At 51.0% G+C, this 22,016-nt stretch overlaps 1 protein-coding gene across 9 annotated transcripts in view; it reads left to right on the top strand.

Annotated features, from left to right (window-relative positions):
* The window catches only part of RASGRF1 (Ras protein specific guanine nucleotide releasing factor 1), a 320,023-nt gene that overhangs the window by 262,105 nt on the left and 35,902 nt on the right, over positions 1-22,016 (top strand). For 6 of the 9 annotated variants that reach the window (XM_073996501.1, XM_045395885.2, XM_065548270.1 and 3 more), the window contains 8 exons: positions 535-617; positions 9,716-9,973; positions 11,940-12,313; positions 14,328-14,453; positions 16,092-16,262; positions 17,153-17,259; positions 17,770-17,882; positions 20,187-20,247. In XM_073996501.1, the coding sequence (XP_073852602.1) occupies positions 535-617; positions 9,716-9,973; positions 11,940-12,313; positions 14,328-14,453; positions 16,092-16,262; positions 17,153-17,259; positions 17,770-17,882; positions 20,187-20,247 (1,293 nt within the window). The remainder of the gene's footprint in view (positions 1-534; positions 618-9,715; positions 9,974-11,939; positions 12,314-14,327; positions 14,454-16,091; positions 16,263-17,152; positions 17,260-17,769; positions 17,883-20,186; positions 20,248-22,016) is intronic. The other 3 variants (XM_073996502.1, XM_073996503.1, XM_005560224.5) reach the window with 1 other exon arrangement.

The following is a 22,016-nucleotide window of genomic DNA, read 5'->3' as shown; positions in this document are numbered from 1 at the left end:
CCACACCCATGCATTCTTCATATAGAAAACCATCCACAGCATCCAAGTGTTGGCACTGTGATGGTCAGAGCACAGAGAGAACAGTTCAACACCCCCGTGCAGCGGGGCAGAGGCCCTGCTGGGCTGGCCTCCCAGGAGAGAGATCCTACATCATCTTGGATCTGATCTTGTCCTTGACACTGGACCCCAGAGATCAGCAACAGAATGGTCAGTGGCAGATGTATTCATTTTGCATCCCAGTGGTTGTTTGCAGTCAACCCAGTGAGGCAGAAGTCATTATCCCCACTTTGCATATAAGGAAACCAAGACTTGAGATCAAGTAAGTTCCCCAAGGTCACTCAACTGAGACTTGACTTCTGGCCAAAGTCTAAAGGATGCTCCACACTGACCCTGCCTTTGCCAGGACAATGCCCTTGAAGCTTGAGGACCCTGTGTCAAGCCAAGGCATGTGAACTTTACAGTTGGCAGAGCTCCTGGTGGGCCTGGGTCCAGCAATGGAGAGCTCTCACGCTGGGGTCCTCTCTCTGATTCCAGTGTGTGGATAACATCCGATGCAATGGGCTCATGATGAACGCGTTTGAAGAAAATTCCAAGGTCACTGTGCCACAGATGATCAAGTAAGTGCCCTAAACCCCTTTTGACCAGGCAGCATTCCAGAGACTGAGTACCACAAGGCGACAGCCAGGACACTGGGATGAGCCAGCTACTGGGGTTCAGAGATGCTGGGCTTTGTCTTCGGGGGTGTTTTGGATGTTTTCTTGTTTGTTTGTTTTGAGTTGGGTGATTGCTATTTGGATGATTGCTTTGGCTTAGTTTTTTTTTTTTTTTTCTTTGTTTGTTTTAATTTTTTATTTCCATAGGTTTTGGGAGAACAGGTAGTATTTGGTTATATGAGTAAGTTCTTTAGTGGTGGTTTGTGAGATTTTGGTGCAGCCATCTCCCCAGCAGTATATACTAAACCCAATCTGTAGTCTTTATTTTTATTTATTTATTTTTATGTTTTTGGTTTTTTTTTTTTTTTTTTTTTTTTTTGAGACGGAGTCTCCCTGTGTCACCCAGGCTGGAGTGCAGTGGCGCGATCTCGGCTCACAGAAACCTCCACCTCCCGGGTTCAAGTAATTCTTCTGCCTCAGCCTCCTGAGTAGCTGGGACTACAGGCGCCTGCCACCACACCTGGCTAATGTTTTGTATTTTTAGTAGAGACAGGGTTTCACTGTGTTAGCCAGGATGGTCTCGATCTCCTAACCATCTCGTGATCCACCCGCCTCAGCCTCCCAAAGTGCTGGGATTACAGGCGTGAGCCATTGCCCCTGGCCCCAGTCTGTAGTCTTTTCTCCCTCACCCTCTTCCTACCCTTTCGCCCTGAGTCCCCAAAGTCCCTTGCATCATTCTTATGTCTTTGCATCCTCATAGCTTAGCTCCCACTTATGAGTGAGAACATATAATGTTTGGTTTTTCATTCCTGAGTTATTTCACTTAGAATAATAGTCTCCAGTCCTATCCAGGTTTCTGTGAATGCCATTAATTTCTTCATTTTTTTGGCCAAGTAGTATTCCATCTTATATATATGTATATGTATACCACAATTTCTTTATCCACTCATTGATTGATGGACATTTGGGTTGGTTCCACATTTTTGCGAATTGTGCTGTTATAAACATGCTTGAGCAAGGATCTTTTTTGTGTAATGACTTCTTTTACTCTGGGCAGATACCCAGTAGTGGGATTGCTAGATCAAATGGTGGTTCCACTTTTTGTTCTTTAAAGAATCTCCACACTGATTTCCATTGTGGCTGTACTAGTTTTCATTCCCACTAGCAGTGGAGAAGTGTTACCTTTTCACCACACCTACGCCAACATCTATTTTTTTTTTTTTTTTTTTTTTTTTTTTAGTTTTCTATTATGGTGCTTTGGCTTAGTTTTGTTATGGTTCATCTGTTTTGTACATGTGGATTATTTTTGTATTTGGCTGTTTAAAATATAACATTAGGAATGAAACTTTATCTACTCTTTTTTAACAACTATTTTTCTTTTCCTAATTAAAAATTAATACATAGAACATTTCAAAAACCAGAAAAACCAAAACACAGGCTCCAGGACCACTGTGTTTGTTTGAACAATCCCCAGAGACAAGAGGGATTTAGCAGGTGTCCTACTAAATGCAGCTCTCCAAGCCCTGGGTAATGCAGCCCCCCTCACCTGCACCAGGCACAATTATCTTGCAGTCACCTGCGTGCCTAACCCCCTCACCATACCCTCCTTCTGCCCCAACCCTGGAGCCCAGTGGCTCTCTGACCTCAGTTCCCATCTCTGAGTTCTGAGTCTGCCTTGCTCACCTGGTGCATGCTAGGACTCTGTTCCCACCTGGGCCATGTTGCTGTTGCCAGAACAATCATCTAGGTAACCCAGGCCTCTTTGCTACTTCACATACATGCTCTGGGGAACCGAAGAGTTAATGCATTTAATCCACTCACCACCAATCTGAAGTCAAGTGTGATGAAGCGAGCCTTTTATGAACCTACTGTGTGCCAGGAGCTAGCCGAGGCAGTTTCAGGTCCACCAGGTCTTTAAGCCTCTGCACAAGTTGATAAGGAATTATTCCCCTCATGACTACATCGCTGAACAGGTGGTGGGGTACAGCAGGAAAGTCTGGCCTCGAAAGCAACAGCCCTGGTCACCAGCCCTAGCTTTGTGTGTGACTATAGACAAGTCGCTTAACCTTTCTGAGCTTGGGTTTCTCACGTTGTAAATGGGGGACATGATAGTACCTACCTACTTCCTAGATCTGTTTCAATAATCCAATAAAACTCACAGCTGGAATTACCATTATATGTTTAGCGAGTACCCACTCAATTACCATTATATGTTTAGCGAGTACCCACTCAATTACCATTATATGTTTAGCGAGTACCCACTCATGCTCTGGAAAGGGTGCATATTGAGACAGCCAAAGGAGCAGATGAACTTTGGGAGGCCGAGGCAGGTGGATCACTTCAGGTCAGGAGTCCAAGACCAGCCTGAGCAACATGGTGAAACCCCATCTCTACTAAAAATACAAAAATTAGTCAGGCCTGGTGGCACATGCCTGTAATCCCAGCTACTCAGAAGGCTGAGATGGGAGAATCACTTGAACCTAGGAGGCAGAGGTGGCACTGAGTCGAGACCTCACCACATGTATATATGTGTATATATTTTATATATATGTATATTACATATCTATATATAATATATATTATAATAAAACATTAATATAAAATATATATTAACATATATATAATTTTATATAAAATTTATTAAAATGTTATTAATTTTAATAAAATTAAAATCACCTACGAAAGAAAAAATAACAAAATGTTGAACTATGATAGTGATAAAGTGAATGGAATGTCCAGATTAAAATGACAACTTTAAGGACCCATCTGCTACCAATCTAAAGCCTGGCTTCCTTCACAGGAGGACCAGTGAGGGGACCAGGGAAGCAGAAATGAGCAGGTGGGGTCTCTGTCCTCGGGAAATTCATCGTTTAGTGAGAGAGAGACACATAGAGAGATTATTAGAAAGCAGTGTAGCGCATGCTGCAGAATGGAATCTGTGTAATCCAGGTGAGGTCCAGAGGATGAGTGACAGATCTACCTGGCACAGTTAAGGATGGTTTCTTATGGAACGGGACATCAGAGCTGGCCTCGAAGGATCAGTTGGACTTTGCTAAATGACTGAGGGGGAAGGGCATTCTGGGAAGAGGGCACAGCATGAACATAGGTTCAGAGGCAAAAAAGTGCATGGTGTTTGGGGAGAGTGCAGGGTTGGGGAGAGTGACATGTCATGAAGGCAATGACCTTGATGCAGTTATGGTCTCCAGGTACACTACCAGACAAACTATTCTAGAGGCTTTGGAACAGATTCATAGGCTAAGTTAAGATGCTTCATTTTGGGGCCTAGAGTATTGATTTTGTTTTTGAGACAGGGTCTCACTCTGTCACCCAGGCTGGAGCGCAGTGGTGTGATCTCGGCTCACTGCAGCCTCAACCTCCTGGGCTCAAGTGTTCCTCCCACCTCAGCCTCCCAAGTAGCTAGGACTACAGGTGTGCGCCACCACACCTGGCTAATGGTGTATCAATTACAAACACATAGCAAGACACCAGGGAAAGGAAATGGGATAGCTACTGATGGAGTGAAGTTTGAACCAAGGAGCCCATGCGATGGAAAACACTTGGGCCAGTGGCACAGACTTGCCCTCTCCCCGGTGTAGGGGCGAGTGCCTGGCCACAGCTGCAGCCATCAGTTCACCTGGAGAACAGCTACACCTTTCTCTGCATTTCTTGGGCAGGGGACACAGAGGGTCAGAATAGCCATCACCAATAGGTGGCTGACTTAAGACCTAATAAATATTGAATGTCCCATATGCCTCATGAATATTAAGCATAGCATCAATATTTGGCGCCTTGTGGCTATTTAGTGCCTTTGGTCCCTCTGTCCCTTCCTATATTCAGCATGCAGGTGCTCTCCTTGGTATACTATGTCTAGTGTAAGTCTTCTGTACTTAGCTTCATCTGTCTTCCTTATTTATTTCTCTTACTTTTATGGCCCAATTTGACTTTCTTAAATAATATAGCGATCCATACGACGTAGTGAAAGATGGGGCTGGAGCAGTGGGCAAGGGTCAGATCACAGTAATGTGACAGGCGAGGAGTGGGGCTTTGTTCTGTAGGTGATAGAGACAAACCAGGGGAGTGGCAGGCTCCCCGCTGCTGGCCACTCTGATGGGGAGAGTGGGGAGTGGAGAGCCTAGCTGGAGAAAGGTGTAGGGATGATAGGCGGGGAGTTGGGGGTATTCCTCCCATATGTCTCCCAAAACATGCTGAGTTTCTAGCACAGTTCCCTGCTCTCAGACTGTGAGTCAAGAGCATCCTGATTTTGGGTTTGCAAGACAAAGGCATACACCGCACGTGTCCCAAGTACTCCCACTAGCCCCTAACATGATGCATCCAGGCCTTACCACAGCAGCTCTGTGGGTGGATGTAGTGGTCAGGGTCTCAGGTCAGCCACCAGCAACCCAAAACTGAAAAGTCTCCTTCCACCTGCCAGGCTCCTGGGGCTGAGGCTCTGCCCCAACATGTGACCTCAAGGGCAGGTAGACTCAAGGTGGGGGCACTGTCCCTGGGAAAAAAAAGAAAAAGTCCTTTTCCCTTCAGGCAAGGCCTGTCATTGATGCCTGGGAGACAGGAATACCACTTGGAGCATTCATCAAGAAGTGTTGGAAGATCAGAGAGAAGCAGATCTGAATTTCCAATGAGAAAATGTTCACATTCTAAGGCACTGAATACACTTTCTAGCAGGGATAGCAAGTATCTGGCACTCAAGCCAGTCATCTCCCATCCAAAGCCCCTGGCAGACATTGCTAATGGATCACAGCACTCTCTTGTGTTGAGTCTGAAAGCATAGCCCTGGGCCACTGCCACCAGTCTGCCTACTTTAATGCACCCTCCCATTTTACAGACAGGGAAGCTGAAGTCCAGGATAGTTCTACAGAATATTGGGGATATTGCCGGGTGTGGTGACTCTTTCCTCCAATCCTGGCACTTTGGGAGGCTGAGGCAGGCAGATCAATTGAGGTCAGGAGGTCGAGACCAGCCTGGCCAACACAGTGAAACCCCATCTCTACTAAAAATACAAAAAATTAGACAGTCATTGTGGTGCATGCCTGTAATCCCAGCTACTCAGGAGTCTGAGGCAGAAGAGTCGCTTGAGCCCCAGAGGTGGAGGTTGCAATGAGCCGAGATTACACTACTGCCCTCCAACCTGGGCGACAGAGTGAGTGAGACTCTGTCTCAAAAAAACAAAAAAGAGGGCGGGTGCGGTGGCTCACTCTGTAATCCCAGCACTTTGGGCGGCTAAGGTGCGCAGATCACAAGGTCAGGAGTTCCAGACCAGCCTGGGCAACACAGTGAAACCCCGTCTCTACTAAAATACAAAAAATTAGCTGGGTGTGGTGGTGGGCGCCTGTAATCCCAGCTACTCAGGAGGCTGAGGCAGGAGAATCACTTGAATCCAGGAGGCAGAGGTTGCAGTGAGCCAAGGTTGCACCACTGCACTCCAGCCTGGGCGACAGAGCAGGGGTCCATCTCAATTAAAAAAAAAAAAAAAAAAAAAAAAAAGAGTATTGGAGTTACCAGAGGCACTGGAACCAACAGTGATTGTGAGGTTTAAAACAGAAAAGGGGCTGGGCACGGTGGCTCACGTCTGTAATCCCAGCACTTTGGGAGCCCGAGGCAGGTGGATCACGAGGTCAGAAGATGGAGACCACCCTGGCTAACACATGGTGAAACCCCGTCTCTACTAAAAATACAAAAAAAAAAAAAATTAGCCGGGCATGGTGGCGCGCGCCTGTAGTCCTAGCTACTCAGGAGGCTGAGGCAGGAGAATGGCGTGAACCCGGGAGGCAGCAGAGCTTGCAGTGAGGAGAGATGGCGCCACTGCACTCCAGCCTGAGTGACAGAGTGACAGAGAGAGACTCCGTCTTAAAAAAAAAAGGAGTAGAGAATGCGGGGGCTTTTCTTCACTTTCTCTTCCCCCTCCAGTAGCAGGAGCCCACAGAAAAGGTGCTAGAAGCAAACCCTTGCCAGAGGGGTCAGATGATCCCTATTTGGATGCCAGGCCTGGGCTGGATGCTTTGGGATCGTGATGTGGGAGTGGCTGTCCTCTCCCTCTGAAACATGCAGCCCAGTGGGAATGACTTGGCTTCATTTGAGAGACAGTTCCTGAACCCCTTCAGCCTCCAGGGCTGGACGTCGCCCTTACTCGATGTTGCTGTCCCAGGCACTTCCTCCAGCCCAGTATTTCTTTTATTAGTGCTTCTTCACAGTTTCTCGCCTTCCTTTTGAGACTTTTAGTGTTGACTAAAGGAAAAATGATCAAGCTTTTAAAGAATTCAGGTTTATTTTCTTTAGAAGCCTTCCTGAGGACTGTCGACGGAGGCCGGCAGCCCGGGAGCCGCCCTTCAGGGAGGTCCTATCAAATCCCAGCACAGTGTTTCAGCCAGCTTAAATGCAGGTGGGGGGCTCAGCACCTGCAGAATCACATCAGACTTGCTGAGAAGAGACATTGAAGCAGAATCACATAAAGGTTTGGGCATGAGAATACATCTGGTTAGAGATGACAGAGGCGTCCTCACTAACCCCATCAGACGTCATCTTATGTTTGGGAAAGGCAAGGACAAGGGTCATTTATCTTGTAGGGAGAATAGAGACTCAGGCAAGAGACCTGGGAGGCCATATGCTCTGGCCTGCTTTGTCCTCAAAGCATCTTTCCAGAGAGCTGCACATCATCACAGAGTCGGGGGCCTTGTGGAGTTATGCCGTCGAGCAGAAATGAGCAGGCGTGGCTTCTCTCGTTTGCTACTTTGTCTCGCAGTAGTGAGAGGTCCTCTCTCTGTCCACTCTGTGTTGCTTCCATGTTCTCTCATTTCATCCTCTTTGTCCTTCTCTGATTTCTAGGGCACTTCCACAAATGTGTTTAATAGACCACTCTGATTTTCTGATTGTCCGATCTGCCATTTCCTGAATTCATCCCAGCCTTCAATTCAGCACTCTTGTTTTTCACATCCAGGAAATCCTTCTGACATCAGATTACTCCCTCTTCATGGTTGCTTCTCGAGGTCCCATAGATGCAGTGTATATTTTCCTGAATCTTGGTGGAAACAAAATCGGGAGTTTTCTAAAACGTTTTGTGTCTTGCAGCAAAGCTAACTTAGAAGGCAGCATTTCCTCGATTTCTTTGGAATGGTCTCTTTTTGAACTGCAGTATCCTTTCAGGCCCTGTGCTTTTCCCATATTGTTCTCATCCTAAAAAGAAATCCCCCCACCCTGCTCATTGAAGGTGCTCAGTAAAAGTTGTTTGTTTATTTCAAATCCCAAGAATGCTTCCAAAGAAAAGCATTTAAGAAAGATAGTGTGAAAGGGAGGCTATGTCCATTTGCTCGCTTCCTCTGAGCACTATCTACACTCCTAGGTAGAAGATACCCTCGAAAGAACAGGTGAGCCAGGTGCAGTGGCTCACGCCTGTAATCCCGGCACTTTAGGAGGCCGAGGCAGGTGGATCAAGAGGTCAAGAGTTTGAGACCAGCCTGGCCAACATGGTGAAACCCCGTCTCTACGAAGAATACAAAAATTAGCCAGGCATGGTGGTGCGTGCCTGTAATCCCAGCTACTTGGGAGACTGAGGCAGGAGAATCACTTGACTCGTGGAGGCAGAGGCACTCCAGCCTGGGTGACAGGGCAAGACTCCATTTCCAAAAAAAAAGAAAAGAAAAAACTAGATAGTCTGGGCACAGTGGCTCACACCTGACATCTCAACACTTTGGGAGGCCAAGATGGGAGGATCACTTGAGCCCAGGAATTCAAGACCAGCCTGGGTAACATGGTGAAACCATGTCTTTACCAAAAAATACAAAAATTAGCCAGGCATAGTGGCATGCACCTGTAATCCCAGCTACTGGGAAGGGTAAGGCAGGAGGATCGCTTGAGCCCAGGAGGGCAAGGCTGCAGTGAGCCATGATTGCACCACCGCACTGCACTCCAGCCTGGGCAAATGAGACCTAGCCTCATTTAAAAAAAAAAAAAAAAAAAAGAAAACTAGATACAGCCATCAGTATGTAATAAGGACAAACAAAAAATAAAGAAGTAAATAAAAAGAAATGAGCACTATATTTGATTCTAAGATTCTTGGTAGTCAAAACAAAAAGTAAAACATGATGACAAAGACTTACAATGTCCAAAAAAATGAAAACCCACAGTTGCTGAAGAGTCCTGATAGCTCCCGTTGGATGACCAATAAAACACGATTCCAGTGGTTTAACCACCAGAGGGCGCTATGTGGTACAGCAACCTTCAGGGCCACTGGTTCCCACTATGCCCTGTAAAGGCTGCCGACCTCAACTCAAGTTCACAAGCAGCTGAAACAAGACCCCTGCAAGTTCACACCCATCTCAGCCCCTTTGTCCTCACATCTTGGCAGCTGCTAGCAGATCCAGATCGAATAGACCACATTTTGTTTTTCCACCTATCAGCTGATGGACACCTGGGTGGTTTCCACTTTGGGGCTATTACGAATAATGCTGCTAAGAACATTCATGCACACATTTTTTTTTGAGGCAGAGTCTTGCTGTGTCACCCAGGCTGGAGGGCAGTGTCACAGTCTCAGCTCACTGCAACCTCCATCTCCCGGGTTCAAGCGATTCTTGTGCCTCAGCCTCCTGAGTAACGGGTATTACAGGCATGCGCCACCACACCCAGCTAACTTTTGTATTTTTACCAGACAGGGTTTTGCCATGTTGACCAGGCTGGTCTCGAACTCCTGACCTCAAGTGATCCTCCCACCTCAGCCTCCCAAAGTGCTGGGATTACAGGCGTGAGCCACTGCACCCCATCCATGTACACGTTTGTGTGAACAGAGTTCCTTGTATCTTGTGAACTCAACAACACGTTTTTAAGTTTGTAATATTTCTCCTGTACTTCTAGGGGTTTTATAATGGAGGGTTTTTAGGATATTGGGAAAACGAAGTTGTACCCTCCTTCAATGTCATCCTTTCCAAGCTTGTTCTCTTAATAAGACCATCCTGGGCTGTCAGTGTGTGGGGGAAGCAGTGATGAGTAGGCCTGGTGGGTACCATTCAGATGCCTTTAGACCCACGTCACCTGCATCCTTCCTCCCCTCTCAGGTCTGACGCCTCCTTATATTGTGATGATGTTGACATTCGCTTCAGCAAAACCATGAACTCCTGCAAAGTGCTTCAGATCCGCTACGCCAGCGTGGAGCGGCTGCTGGAGAGGCTGACAGACCTGCGCTTCCTGAGCATCGACTTCCTCAACACCTTCCTGCACTCCTACCGGGTCTTCACCACCGCCGTCGTGGTCCTGGACAAGCTCATTACCATCTACAAGAAGCCTATCAGTGCCATACCTGCCAGGTGGCTGAGGTGCCCTATCCTCCTATGCCCACAGAGCTTCCACGTCTTGGAGGAAAACTGAGCATGCACGGGGTTGGGGGTGACCCGGAAGGTCCCTGGGGGAGCAGCAGTAACACGTGCTGGGGAGCTGTGTGATGCTCACCACCACTGCCCCCTCTCCCCTGGAACCAAGCTTCCTTCTGCAGAGAGGTAGGGATAGCTCACCTGTCTGGTGCTACTGCTCGGTCTCAGCTTCTTCCATCTCCACCTGCAGGGATCCTGGGGTGTGGAGGGTGCTCTCACCTCCTAGCCCCACTCCTGGAAGCACAGGGTCCCACCCTCATCAAAGGACAGTGCTTCCTTTGGTGAAAAAAGAGAAAGGAAATGAGGGGAGGGAGGACAGAAGGAGAGAGGGAGAGGGAGAAAGAAAAATAAAGGGAGAGAGGGAGGAAGGAAGAAAGGAAGAGAGAAAGGAATCTTACCCCTGCTCTGCTTGGACCACCTCCTACTCTGAGAAACGATGGAGCCCTTTTTGGCCTAATTGGGGTGAGTCAACATAAGGAATGCAGGCCACCTTAGCCTTGGCTTCCCGAGAGACATGGAGTAATGAAGGACTTGGTCAAGGCTGCCGAGCAGTAGGTCAAGTTCAGGGATTGGTTCAGGCCCCTGATGGGCCTCACTGCTCCAGGAGGAGCCCGTCCAGGAATGGTAGGTGATTATCTTTTCTGAGAGGCCACTTACCCAGATCCCAGTTGTGGACAGCCCATCCCAGCCCTCAGAGGCTCAGAGGCTCTCTGAGTGCCCCAGCCCAAAACACCCTAGGCAAGACATGAGGCCAGAGCCTCAGCTCTAGGGCTGCCTGGAGCAGAGCTCCTGAATCACACTGGCTCCCCAGGGCTCCCCAGGAACCTCACCATTCGTCCCCCAACCCACACCTCTGCTGCCAGAGCAATGCAACGACCCAGAATACACCCATTCCCTCTTCTGTTCCCTCCTCCTGCCCCCATCTCAGGACTCACTGGGGCAGGGCACATCTTGCCTCTCTGCCCTGAACTTCTGAAACCTCAATGATCCGCTTCCCAGGGCTCTGAGAAAGCAGAAGAAAACATCCTATGCAGGATGGATTCACCCCCTAAAAGTCACTGAGATCATTCCCAGGGGCCCAGCAGCAGTGCCCTATAGAACAGAGAGGCTGGTTCAGAGACTGCTCTCAGCCCCGTGGCCTTGGCTGAGTCCCTTAACCTCTCTGAGCCTCAGTTTCCTGCCTATGACATTCCTACAGTTATCCTGTAGACTAAAAGTGCCTACGTTCTGAGGCAGCAGTGAGGGTTAAGAGAGAAATCCTGTCCTGTGCGCAACGTGGAGCAGACAGCCTTGATGAAACAAGCTATGGTTGTTCTGGATGTGTAACCTGTTTCCAGCCTGGCCTGAGGTGGGGCCCTGTCATGAAGATAGCAGGGGACATTTTCAGCTTCCCATCCCCCTAAGTTTGCATATAGGGCCACTCAAGCCTCATGGCAGGTGGAAAGGACCCTGGGTTTAGAGTAGGAGGCATCAGATGAGTCATTTCCTGTCTCTGAGCCTCAGCTTCCTCATTCCACAAACCACGCCTGAGGACCTCTCTAAAGATGAGGCCAGAGCGTGTAGGCGGGAGCAGGCCCTGTGTGGGACGGAGGGGGGTTTTACACAGCCTGCAGGTCAGGGGACCCTTAGCACTTCAGGTCAGATGCTGCAGCTGCTGCCCTGAGGGGGTGGGGGGCGGAGCATAGAAGCCCCATATCCTCTGACCAAACCACCCAAAGCAGGACCCTTGGCCCCGGGCCATTTAATCACATTGTCCCTGCTCAGAAGATCAGCTCAGGCTTGGGTTTCAGGGATCATGAGAATGCTGGAGCCATTGCTGCCACTCTGAACCCCGCTGGAGACAGCCCCCAGGCCTCGGAGGGCAGGCAGGCCTACGTTGTCATTTTCACCCCCACTCCCGCCCTCCCAACAGGTCGCTGGAGCTTCTGTTTGCCAGTGGCCAGAACAACAAGCTTCTGTACGGTGACCCCCCCAAGTCCCCGCGCGCCACCCGCAAGTTCTCCTCGCCACCACCTCTGTCCATCACCAAGACATCTTCGCCAAGCCGCCGGCGGAAGCTCTCCCTGAACATCCCCATTATCACCGGCGGCAAGGCCCTGGACCTGGCCGCCCTCAGCTGCAACTCCAATGGCTACACCAGCATGTACTCGGCCATGTCACCCTTCAGCAAGGCCACACTGGACACCAGCAAGCTCTATGTGTCCAGCAGCTTCACCAACAAGATTCCAGATGAGGGCGATACGACCCCTGAGAAGCCCGAAGACCCTTCAGTGCTCAGCAAGCAGAGTGAGTAGCCATGCCGTCGGAGCTGCCCCCCAGCCTCCCAGCCCCACTGAGGCTCAGCCTGGCCCAGCAAGGCCTCGGGGCTGCTCTTCCTGCTCCCATGGGGAAGGAAGGGAGAGGCTGGGGGTCCCACCAGGCAGACTGTGGAGGCAGCACAGAGTCTGGGCGGTGCAGAGAGGTAGCCGTATGTGGGAGCCTAGGGCGCGGCGGGAGGCAGGCAGAAATTCCCAGGGCATCACCACACTTTAGATGAGTGTCAGTTCCCATCGTGAGCAATTTAGGCATCCCTCTGCCCTGACCACAGCATCCTGTGGCATCCCTGTGTTTGTCCATGTCTGCAGAGGACGGGGCCTGGGCCAGGACCATTCAGGGCCCGGGAGAGAAGAGGTCGTCAGCAGCACCTGCCCACTGGGATTCAGTCTGGCTGAGGACTCAGACCAGACACTGAAATGTGGACACCTGATATGAATGGCGTGTGATAGGGGGATGCTCGAGGGACACAGAGGTTGGGGTGGGAACACCATTGGGGGTGTCATAGAAGGCTTCCTGGAAGAACTGTTGGATCTTGATTTTTACCAAGAGGAAAGAACATTCTAGACCATGGGAACAGGATAGGAATGACTGAGGAGCAAGAAAAGAAAGGCCTTGTGTGTTTCGGGGACAGCTGAACGCCAGGCAGACCTGAAATGCTGGGTGTGAGACAGAGGCTGGAGATAATTCCAGGACAGGCTGGAGATAATTCCAGGACAGGCTGGAGCCTCCCCACTCTCACGGTTTTTCCTGGGTTCTAAAAGTGTCAGGCCTGATTCTGTTTTAGATCTGATCAGGCCACATCTTGGGTGCCACCAGCGTTGTCTTGGTTAGCACATGAGAGCATGTGCACACACCCACGTGCAAACCAGGGCTGGTCAGATGCCCCAGGCTTTGAGGAGAAGGCCTTTGAAGAGGGAAGGATTTCTCTCCTCTCAGCTGTCAAGAGGGAAGGCAGAGGGCACCCCTAGCAGAGGGCACAGCTGGGGTGAGATAAATCCTCCACCATGCTTCTTACCAAGTAACATTCACTGTGGCACATGCAGTTAATGGGTGATGCGTGCAACTGAAAGTCAGTAACCAAGGAAATGGCCTACCAGAAATTTTATAATTTCACATTCTGAAATGTAACGCAAGGCAGTCCTGAGAAATTAACTTGTACCAGGCTTCTTGATTGGTGATCCAGGAGCCCATGAACCTAATTGTGTGCCAAACTGTGTGTGTGTATGTGTGTGTGTGTGTATGTGTATATGTGTATTTGTGTATGTATAAATATGTGTGTGCATGTGTGTGTGCATGTGGACATTATTGTCTAAAGAGAAGACCTGTGGCTTTTTGGGGGTTCTCAAGGTCAGATGCAACTACATCCACTCTCTATGTGGGAAAACTGAGGTCCAGAGCAGTTAAGAGTTTCTGACCAAGACATCACTGTGCCAGACCTACGCTTTTAATATAATTCATCAGCTTCCCAAGGGTGTGTGGACCATGAGTCTCCCAAGATCAGGAAGCCTCTATAATTAATTGTCCGAGACAGGACATTTTTTAAGAGCGACCAGGGGCATGGGGCAATAGGTAAAAAGCAGAGGAAAACTGGAGCAGATGGTGACCTTAACTAAGAAGCTTCGCCAAAAAAAAAAAAAGAGAGGCCATCACCTGGAACTTGTTAGAAATGCAGACTCTCAGGCCCCACCTGAGATCCCCGATCTTGTCAGAATTTGCATTCTGACAAGATCCCCCGGTGTGTCTGGTAAGGTTGGAGAAGCCCTGGTAGAGCAAAAGCCATCTTGGAGATTGACAGTGCTCATTAGCAAGAGAAAGGTTCTGATAAGATCTGTGGGAAACAAAGCTGTTAAACTTTCTTCAGCAGCTGTATCGCAAGCTTACTCTGTTTTGCCTCAGTAAATTATAGACATAATTTTAAAAACAGATATTTAAATTTTAAAATTAAAATTGAGAAAAGTAAAATTATTTATTTCTTTTCTCCCAGGCTCAGAAGTCTCCGTGAGAGAGGAGTCAGATACTGATCAAAACCAGAGTGATGATGGTGATACTGAAACATCACCAACTAAATCTCCAACAACACCCAAATCAGTCAAAAGCAAAAATTCTTCAGGTACAATGCACCAATTCAAAACCACAAATAGATTTCCAGTTTGGGAGAGGGCAGCAGGTCAAGTCGAGTCCAGGCAAGTGGGTGTCATCCCTTATGCTTTATGAGTGGCTCCTAAGAGCAGTAACTTTTCTGATGTTTCATGACCCACCCGCCCCGCCCCGGGGGAAGGGGCTGTGGGCACTGGAACATTGGCTGGGTAGATCCTGCTCTTCAACTCAACCAAGTCACTCTCCCAACTTCAAACAAGACTGCCTTGAGCCCACCCAGCACAGGTGGGCAGGGAAGCTCAGCATCTAGGGCTCATGCATGGAAGATCCTGATTCAGAAGGTGCTTCCTGAACTGCGTGTCAGGCTCTGCGCAGGCCCCTTTCATCATCTTGACAACCTTGCAGGAAGGCCAGGTTTTTCAAATAAGGGGAAAGACTCCAAGAGGCGGTGACATTGCTCACCCGCAGTCTCAGACTCCTGATCCTGAAGGGTCCTTGAGAAGCAGTCTTGGTCTCTGGTTTTCATAAAGCCCTTTCCCCTATACAAGGGGGCTGTGAGATACCCAATGGTGAGAGAGAGCTCCCAGGGGACCCACCTCCCAGGCAGCCCCTCCTCACACAGCTTTCTCCAATGCCCCTGCTCTCACATGCAAAGGGCAGCCTGCAGCCTGAACTCCCCACTATCCAGGCCTTCAAAAGAAACCCAATAGGTAGCAAGGTCATCGAACTTGAGAGAGAAACTGCCCAAACGCACTGCAGCCCTGCCACAGCTGCTCAGACACACAGAACAGAGCTTAGGAGAGCCAAATTTCAGAAATAAGCTGTGAGTCCTTAAAATAAATCATCTGTGCCTCACAGCATAAATACTGCTATTTTGTCTTAGTCTGGATTGCTTTCCAGAGACAAGATGAAACCAAAGGTTTCAGGAGCAGGCTTCTCCTGTCATTACTACTAAAAATTATTATTGTTATTACTAACAGCAATGATATTCCATAGCATTTATATAGCTTTTCACCTAATACAAAGTACTTTCATCTATGTTATCGCCTTTAATCTTTATATCCACCTTTTGAAGCTTTATGCCTGTTATTCAAAGGAGATTGCTGAAACCCAGAGAGGTTAAATAACTTACCCAAGGTCACACAGCTAGTAGGGAATAAGGGAGAATTTCAACTTAGGTGACTGGACTCCAGGAGCCATCCTCTTTCCATCCCACTGTGCCCACGAGCCCATCAGTATGAATTGTTATGGATGTCAGACATTGAACAGGTTATGTGTTAATCCCAAGTAGACTGAGAGAGTAAGAAAACTCATGACGCTGCCCTCAGGCAGGCCCGTGCCCAGCTGGACCTGAGAAGTGAAGGGGTTGAGAGCTGCAGAGAGATGGAAGGGGTGACTGGAGACCTTCTTCAGAAGCAGGAGGGTGCTTCTGAAGGGGCAGCCCTAAGGGTGTTGTGGTGTGACTCTCCCCAAAGATTCTAACACAGAGAGACCCACACACACAAACCAGCACCACCCGACATGCCCTCGTACCCTGAAGACACAGCCTGCTGGCTCTTGACGCTGGTCTAGCCTCGGGACCCCTGGTTTTCTAACAGCCTGAGGAGTTGGGACTGGGGACAGCTGAGGGTTGGTTCCCTCCTCTCTGCAGAGTTCCCGCTTTTTTCCTATAACAACGGAGTCGTCATGACCTCCTGTCGCGAACTGGACAATAACCGCAGTGCCTTGTCAGCTGCCTCCGCCTTTGCCATAGCAACCGCGGGGGCCAACGAGGGCACCCCAAACAAGGAGAAGTACCGGAGGATGTCCTTAGCCAGTGCAGGTATGTGGGGTGGTCTCCGCTCACAGGGTCCTCCCCACGGTCAACCCCAGTGGCAGGTGATAACCGGCATGGTCCTGGGGACTTGTTCTACTGTGGGTGTTTAAGGTGTGCTGCTGAAGGCACAAGTGGGTCCTGTTAAATTGCTTCAATTGATTTCACTCACTCACTGGACACGAAGCTTCCTGAATCATTATTTTGACTTGGGCACCGCCTTCCACTTATGGAGGTGTGGGGTCACAATCCCCACCTCTCTGCACTGGTTGGGGCTGTGCACACACCCAGGGCCTGAACACCACACCTAGAGCCAGGGCCACTGCACATCTAGGGCACAGGCTGCCCTGCACCCTCCTCTTCCAGCGCCCAACTGAATGCCATCCATCCCACCCCCAAACTTCCACCCTGCAGGCATTTGCTAGTGCCGACCCTCCTGCCTGGAGGCCCCTTCCTTCCCACCCGTCACCCTTTGCTACTTGGCCAACTTCTACTCAACATAAAGCCCATCGACCATGGGAACCTCTGTTCCCCCATGCTCCACCTCCCACTTCTGCAGCCTTGGTCCTGCAGCAGAGACTGGAATAGGGGCCCCCGTGAGCTCTGGTCCCTGGGGATGGCCTGCATGGCTCTGTCTTTGGAGGCTGCCTGAACCTTCCAGCAGCTCTTGAAAGATGGAGAGGTCTAGAAGAGGCTGGGCATGCATGGACCATGTCCACTGAGAAGCCATGACATCTGTGCTATTGGTCAGACACTAGTTGTTAAATATGTTATTATCCCTCTGCCCATGACCCTCTCAGCCCAGCTCAGCCAGATCCCAGAGGCAAATCCAGGCTAGTGTCAAGCTCTGTTTCTTGTCCTCACCTGTCCTCTCTCCCCTCTGCCACGCATGCTGCCAGGGTTTCCCCCAGACCAGAGGAATGGAGACAAGGAGTTTGTGATCCGCAGAGCAGCCACCAATCGTGTCTTGAACGTGCTCCGCCACTGGGTGTCCAAGCACTCTCAGGTGGGTGGGAGCCCTCCCTGGGCAGGCTGCTGGGGACCACCAGGCAATGGCCCCAGGAACCAGCTGCCTTCCAAAAGCAGCTGCGGGCAGAGTGAGCTGATGGCTGGCAGTGGGGCAGCAGGAGGGAGGGAGATCAAGTGTGCCACCCTGATGTTCCCAGAGGACTGCTCAGATTCCCTAGGAGGGAACCAAGGACAAGGAAGGGACAATGGGCCTCTGTCTATCCACCCTGCCTGTAGCAGGGGTACAGGTAGGTTTGTGCCTCCCTGGCCCAGGGGTGCAGCCAGCTGAAGGATGGGCTTTGGTCTGGCCCCAGTGCTTTTATCTAAGATTCTCTAGGCCTGGAGAGCCTCTCATGCCCTGCCAGGAAGCCAGCAGAAAGGAAATGAGGCAGGTCAGCCTGCCCTGGGCAGAAGAGAAACTGGAGCTCCCTCCTCTGGCCTGGGCCCAGACCACCTCAGAGCAGCTCAAAAACAGTAACCAGAGCCACCCATCACGCCTTCCTGGCAGGACTTTGAAACCAACGATGAGCTCAAATGCAAGGTGATCGGCTTCCTGGAAGAAGTCATGCACGACCCGGAGCTCCTGACCCAGGAGCGGAAGGCTGCAGCCAACATCATCAGGTAAAGGCAGTACCTGGTTCCTGGCTCAGGACTGCCCGCTGCGACAGGAGCCCTGCCTTCTGACTCTATGTGGGCTGGTCAGAGGCCAGGGAGGTGAAGAGCGCCCTTGTCAAGGACAGCCCCAAGTAGGAGTGCTGGGGTAGAGGTGAGCTCTTGGGGACAGGCTCGAGCCTGGGTAGTCCATTTGTCGTTCCTTCCTCTCTCCCCACCCTGTGCCAGACCTTGATCTCTTCGAAGCAAGAACCCAGCACACTTCTGCATGTGTGTCCACAGCTGCTACCCCCTGTCTAGCCTGTGCCATCCAATATGGTAGGCGCTAGCTACACAAGGCTATTTAACTCTTTTTTTTTTTTTTTTTTTTTTTTTGCGCTCTTGTCACCCAGGCTGGAATACAGTGGCGCGATCTTGGCTCACTGCAACCTCCACCTCCCAGGTTCAAGCAATTCTCCTGCCTCAGCCTCCCCAGTAGCTGGGATTATAGGCACCTGTCATCATGCCCAGCTAATTTTATTATTATTATTTTTAGTAGAGACGGGGTTTTACCATGTTGGCCAGGCTGGTCTCGATCTCCCGACCTCAGGCAATCCGTCCGCCTCAGCCTCCCAAAGTGCTGGGATTATAGGCATGAGCCACCGTGCCCAGCTTTGGCTATTTAAATCTTAATGAAAGTTAAATAAAATTTAAAGTTCAGCTCCTCAGTGACATGAGCCCAGCAGCCTCAGTTTCACCCCTGACATGTGGCTAGCAGCCCCTACATTGGACAGTACAGGGTGTAGATCACTGCCATCACTACAGAGATTTATTAAACAGTGCTGGCAAGGCCTGATTTGTAGGTGCTCAGGGAGTGCCTGTTGAATTGAATTCAGTTAAGTTGTTTATCCTCAAACCCGTGCTTGTCCTTTCCTGGCAGAGGTCAGGGTCAGGCAGCCCCATGTCTGAGCTGGCTCAGCCAGTGACTTATGTGAACTGGGCAAGGCCCCTCTCTGAGCCTCATCCATAAAATGGGTGAATAACACCCACTTCAAGGCTGGGGTGAGATCACAGGTGTCACTTCTACAAGCTGTTCAGTGGGTGGCGGGCACCTACCGACTCAGCCTGTCTGCTCCCAGCCCAGCCCAGGTGTGAGGGCTTGGGCCCTGGCCTTTCCTCCTCACCTCTTGCCTGGCCCCAGCTTCCCCAGACTTTCCACCAAGTCCTGCCTGTGACCAGAGTGCCCAGTCTTCCTCCCCAGCCAGGCCGTTGAGGCCCCATGCTGGGGCCCATTCTTCCCTCAGGCTCACAGTCCTAAAGTCTCTTTCAGACCTCCCCATCTTCAGTACAGAGGCCAGAGTGTGTGCACACATACACACACACACACACACACACGCACGCACGTGCATGCACACAACCACCGCTCACATCCTCCCAGGAGGCCTTAGGAGTGTGTGGAGCCCCCCAGCGAGCATATTGATCAAAGCCACCCTCGGAGGGGAGCCTGTTCCCTGGGTGCGATGAAAGAGCAAGCTCTGGAGTTGGCTGCCCTGGTTTGGAGCATGGGCCCACCGTGCTCCAGCTGCGGGACCCCAGGTGAGGCAGTTCCCTGAGGGGCCATTTCCTCAGCTGTAAGATATACATGACAATGCCTTCTGCCAGGCTGATCCAGAGAGCCACTCCCTGCAGCTCCGGCAGGCCTGCAGACCTGACTGTCCCCATGCAGCCCAGACCTGGTTCTCCAGTGTCCGCAGCCTCCGTTGGCACTCACCAGCTGTGACTCTGAGCCCATCACCGTGAGCGTGAGGCACTTTGGCCTGACTTTGAGGCTCCACCCTCATTCCCCACCATGGGTATCACTCTCCTCTGCAATCCCAACTCCATCCTTGCAGTCCTTCCTCTGGGCCTGTGGCTGCCATACTGCCTCCCTGCTCCCTGTGCTTCCTTCCTCTCATGCATCCCGTCATCCATGTGCTCACAGGAGCGCCTGCTGAATGTCCAGTCCTATGCTGGCACCAGAGCTATGGGGCTGAATCAGACACAGTCCCTCCCTCAAGGGCTCCCTGCCTGAGGTGGCAGAAAGGCCATTCCCACCCAATCAGATGCAGGAAGCCCAGGGGCTGAGAGGGCCCCAGAAGGGGACCTCCCACAGCCAGGAGGGTCAGAACCATCAGGAAGAAGAGAGTGAAGGACGAAGAGGAAAGGGTGCTCCTGGCAATGGGGATGATGAGGACAGAGGGGCGTAAGAGCAGAGGCCATGTGGGGCTGCCCGAGCTGGGGAGGGGCTGCAGAGGAGTGAAGTGGGGCTCACTATGCCTTCTCGTTCCTGCCTAGGACTCTGACCCAGGAGGACCCAGGTGACAACCAGATCACGCTGGAGGAGATCACACAGATGGTGAGCCGGGCCCACCCTCTTGCTTTCCAAGGCTTTCCTCCCCGTCCTCCTACCCAGGACCCCTGATCCAGCACAGGCATCACCCGTATTCATTTTCTGTGGCTGTTGTGAAAAAATACCACAAACTGGGTGGCTTAAAAAAACAGGAATGGGCTGAGCACGGTGGCTCACACCTGTAATCCCGGCACTTTGGGAGGCCAAGGTGGGCAGATCACCTGAGGTCAGGAGGTGGAGACCAGCCTGACCAACATGGGTGAAACCCCATTAATACTAAAAATACAAAAATTAGCCAGGTGTGGTGGCAGGTGCCTGTAACCCCAGCTACTCAGGAGACTGAGGCGGGAGAATCGCTTAAACCCAGGAGGCGGAGGTTGCAGTGAGCCGAGATCACCCACTGCACTCCAGCCTAGGGAACAGAGGGAGACTCTGTCTCATTTAAAAAAAAAAAAAAATTATTCTCTCGTAGTTCTGGAGTCTGAAATTAAGATGTGAGAGGGAGGCCAGGCACGGTGGCTCATACCTGTAATCCTAGCACTTTGGGAGGCCGAGGTGGGCAGATCACTTAAGGTCAGGAGTTCAAGATCAGCCTGGGCAACATGGTGAAACCCCATCTCTACCAAAAATACAAAAAATTACCCAGGCATGGTGGCGCATACCTGTGATGCCAGCTACTTGGGAGGTTGAAGTGGGAAGACTGCTTGAGCGTAGAAGGCAGAGGTTGCAGTGAACTGAGATCGAGCCACTGCACTCTAGCCTGGGTGACAGAGTGAGACCCCCATCTAAAAAAAAAGGTGTTGGAACGGTCATGCTCCCTCTGAAGGCTCAAGGGGAGGCCCTAGTGGCAGTGTAAGAGCTGGTCTTCACCCCAGGTCTGGCTGACTCCAGAGTGACAACTCTCCCTCATTCCATCTACCACACTGCCTCATCCTCAGAAGTCGGGCTGCAGCTCACCACCTGCCCAGAAATGATGGGACCCCAGAGAGAGAGCTGTGCTTACCACAAACAAAGCCAAGCTCATCGTGGCATTCCACAAGGAGTAAGGGAATGATGGTCTTGTGCACTTCCAGTGTCCTGCTACAGCCCACTTTTTTCCAAGTCAGTGCTATGCACCCCAGAATACCATCACAAGCCACCCCAGAGCCCTTGGCCCCTGCATCACAGCAGCCAGGGATGCTCAAGACAGACTCACTCTGACCACACCACCCCCACCAGAGGCAGAGATTGCGCCATGCTGGCTCAGCCCCTTGCTGGCTGAGTGACCTTCAGTCTGTTGGAAGTAGCCAGTGTGAGGACCTGGGACTCTAGGCTCTGGGCCCCTGCTGCCCCCACTCCTCCCATGTTGCCCTCCTGGTTCCTGGAAGTGGTGAGGGCACCTATGAAGCTATAAGCACTCTGCCCACACTCTGCCCCCAGAGCAGCGCTGCAGGGCTGGGCCCCCAGGAACCCACACGTGCTCCTTAGGCAGGGAAGTTGACGATGCCCAGACCCTACTTCCTCCAGACTGACCCTTTGGGGCCAGAATGCTGGGTAAACCCCAGGACAGAAGTGCTCCTCTTGGCAGCTGAAGGGAAGCTGACTGCACTCTGCTCCTGTTTCCCAGAAGAGGCCCACCTGGAATGTTTACCCCTCAAGAGCATGAGGGCCCCTTGTTCCTTCGTGAACAGCCTGAGGTTCTTCCAGAACAAACAGCCGCTGAGCTGCCCGCTCTTGTCCCCAGAGCGCGTGTGGGGCAGATCTGGGTTGAGAGGACCCCGCGGCCTCACTAGAGA

The sequence above is a fragment of the Macaca fascicularis genome, chromosome 7 (assembly GCF_037993035.2).
Source record: "Macaca fascicularis isolate 582-1 chromosome 7, T2T-MFA8v1.1".
Classification (NCBI taxonomy): domain Eukaryota; kingdom Metazoa; phylum Chordata; class Mammalia; order Primates; family Cercopithecidae; genus Macaca; species Macaca fascicularis.
This window is presented reverse-complemented; position numbering and strand designations above follow the sequence as displayed.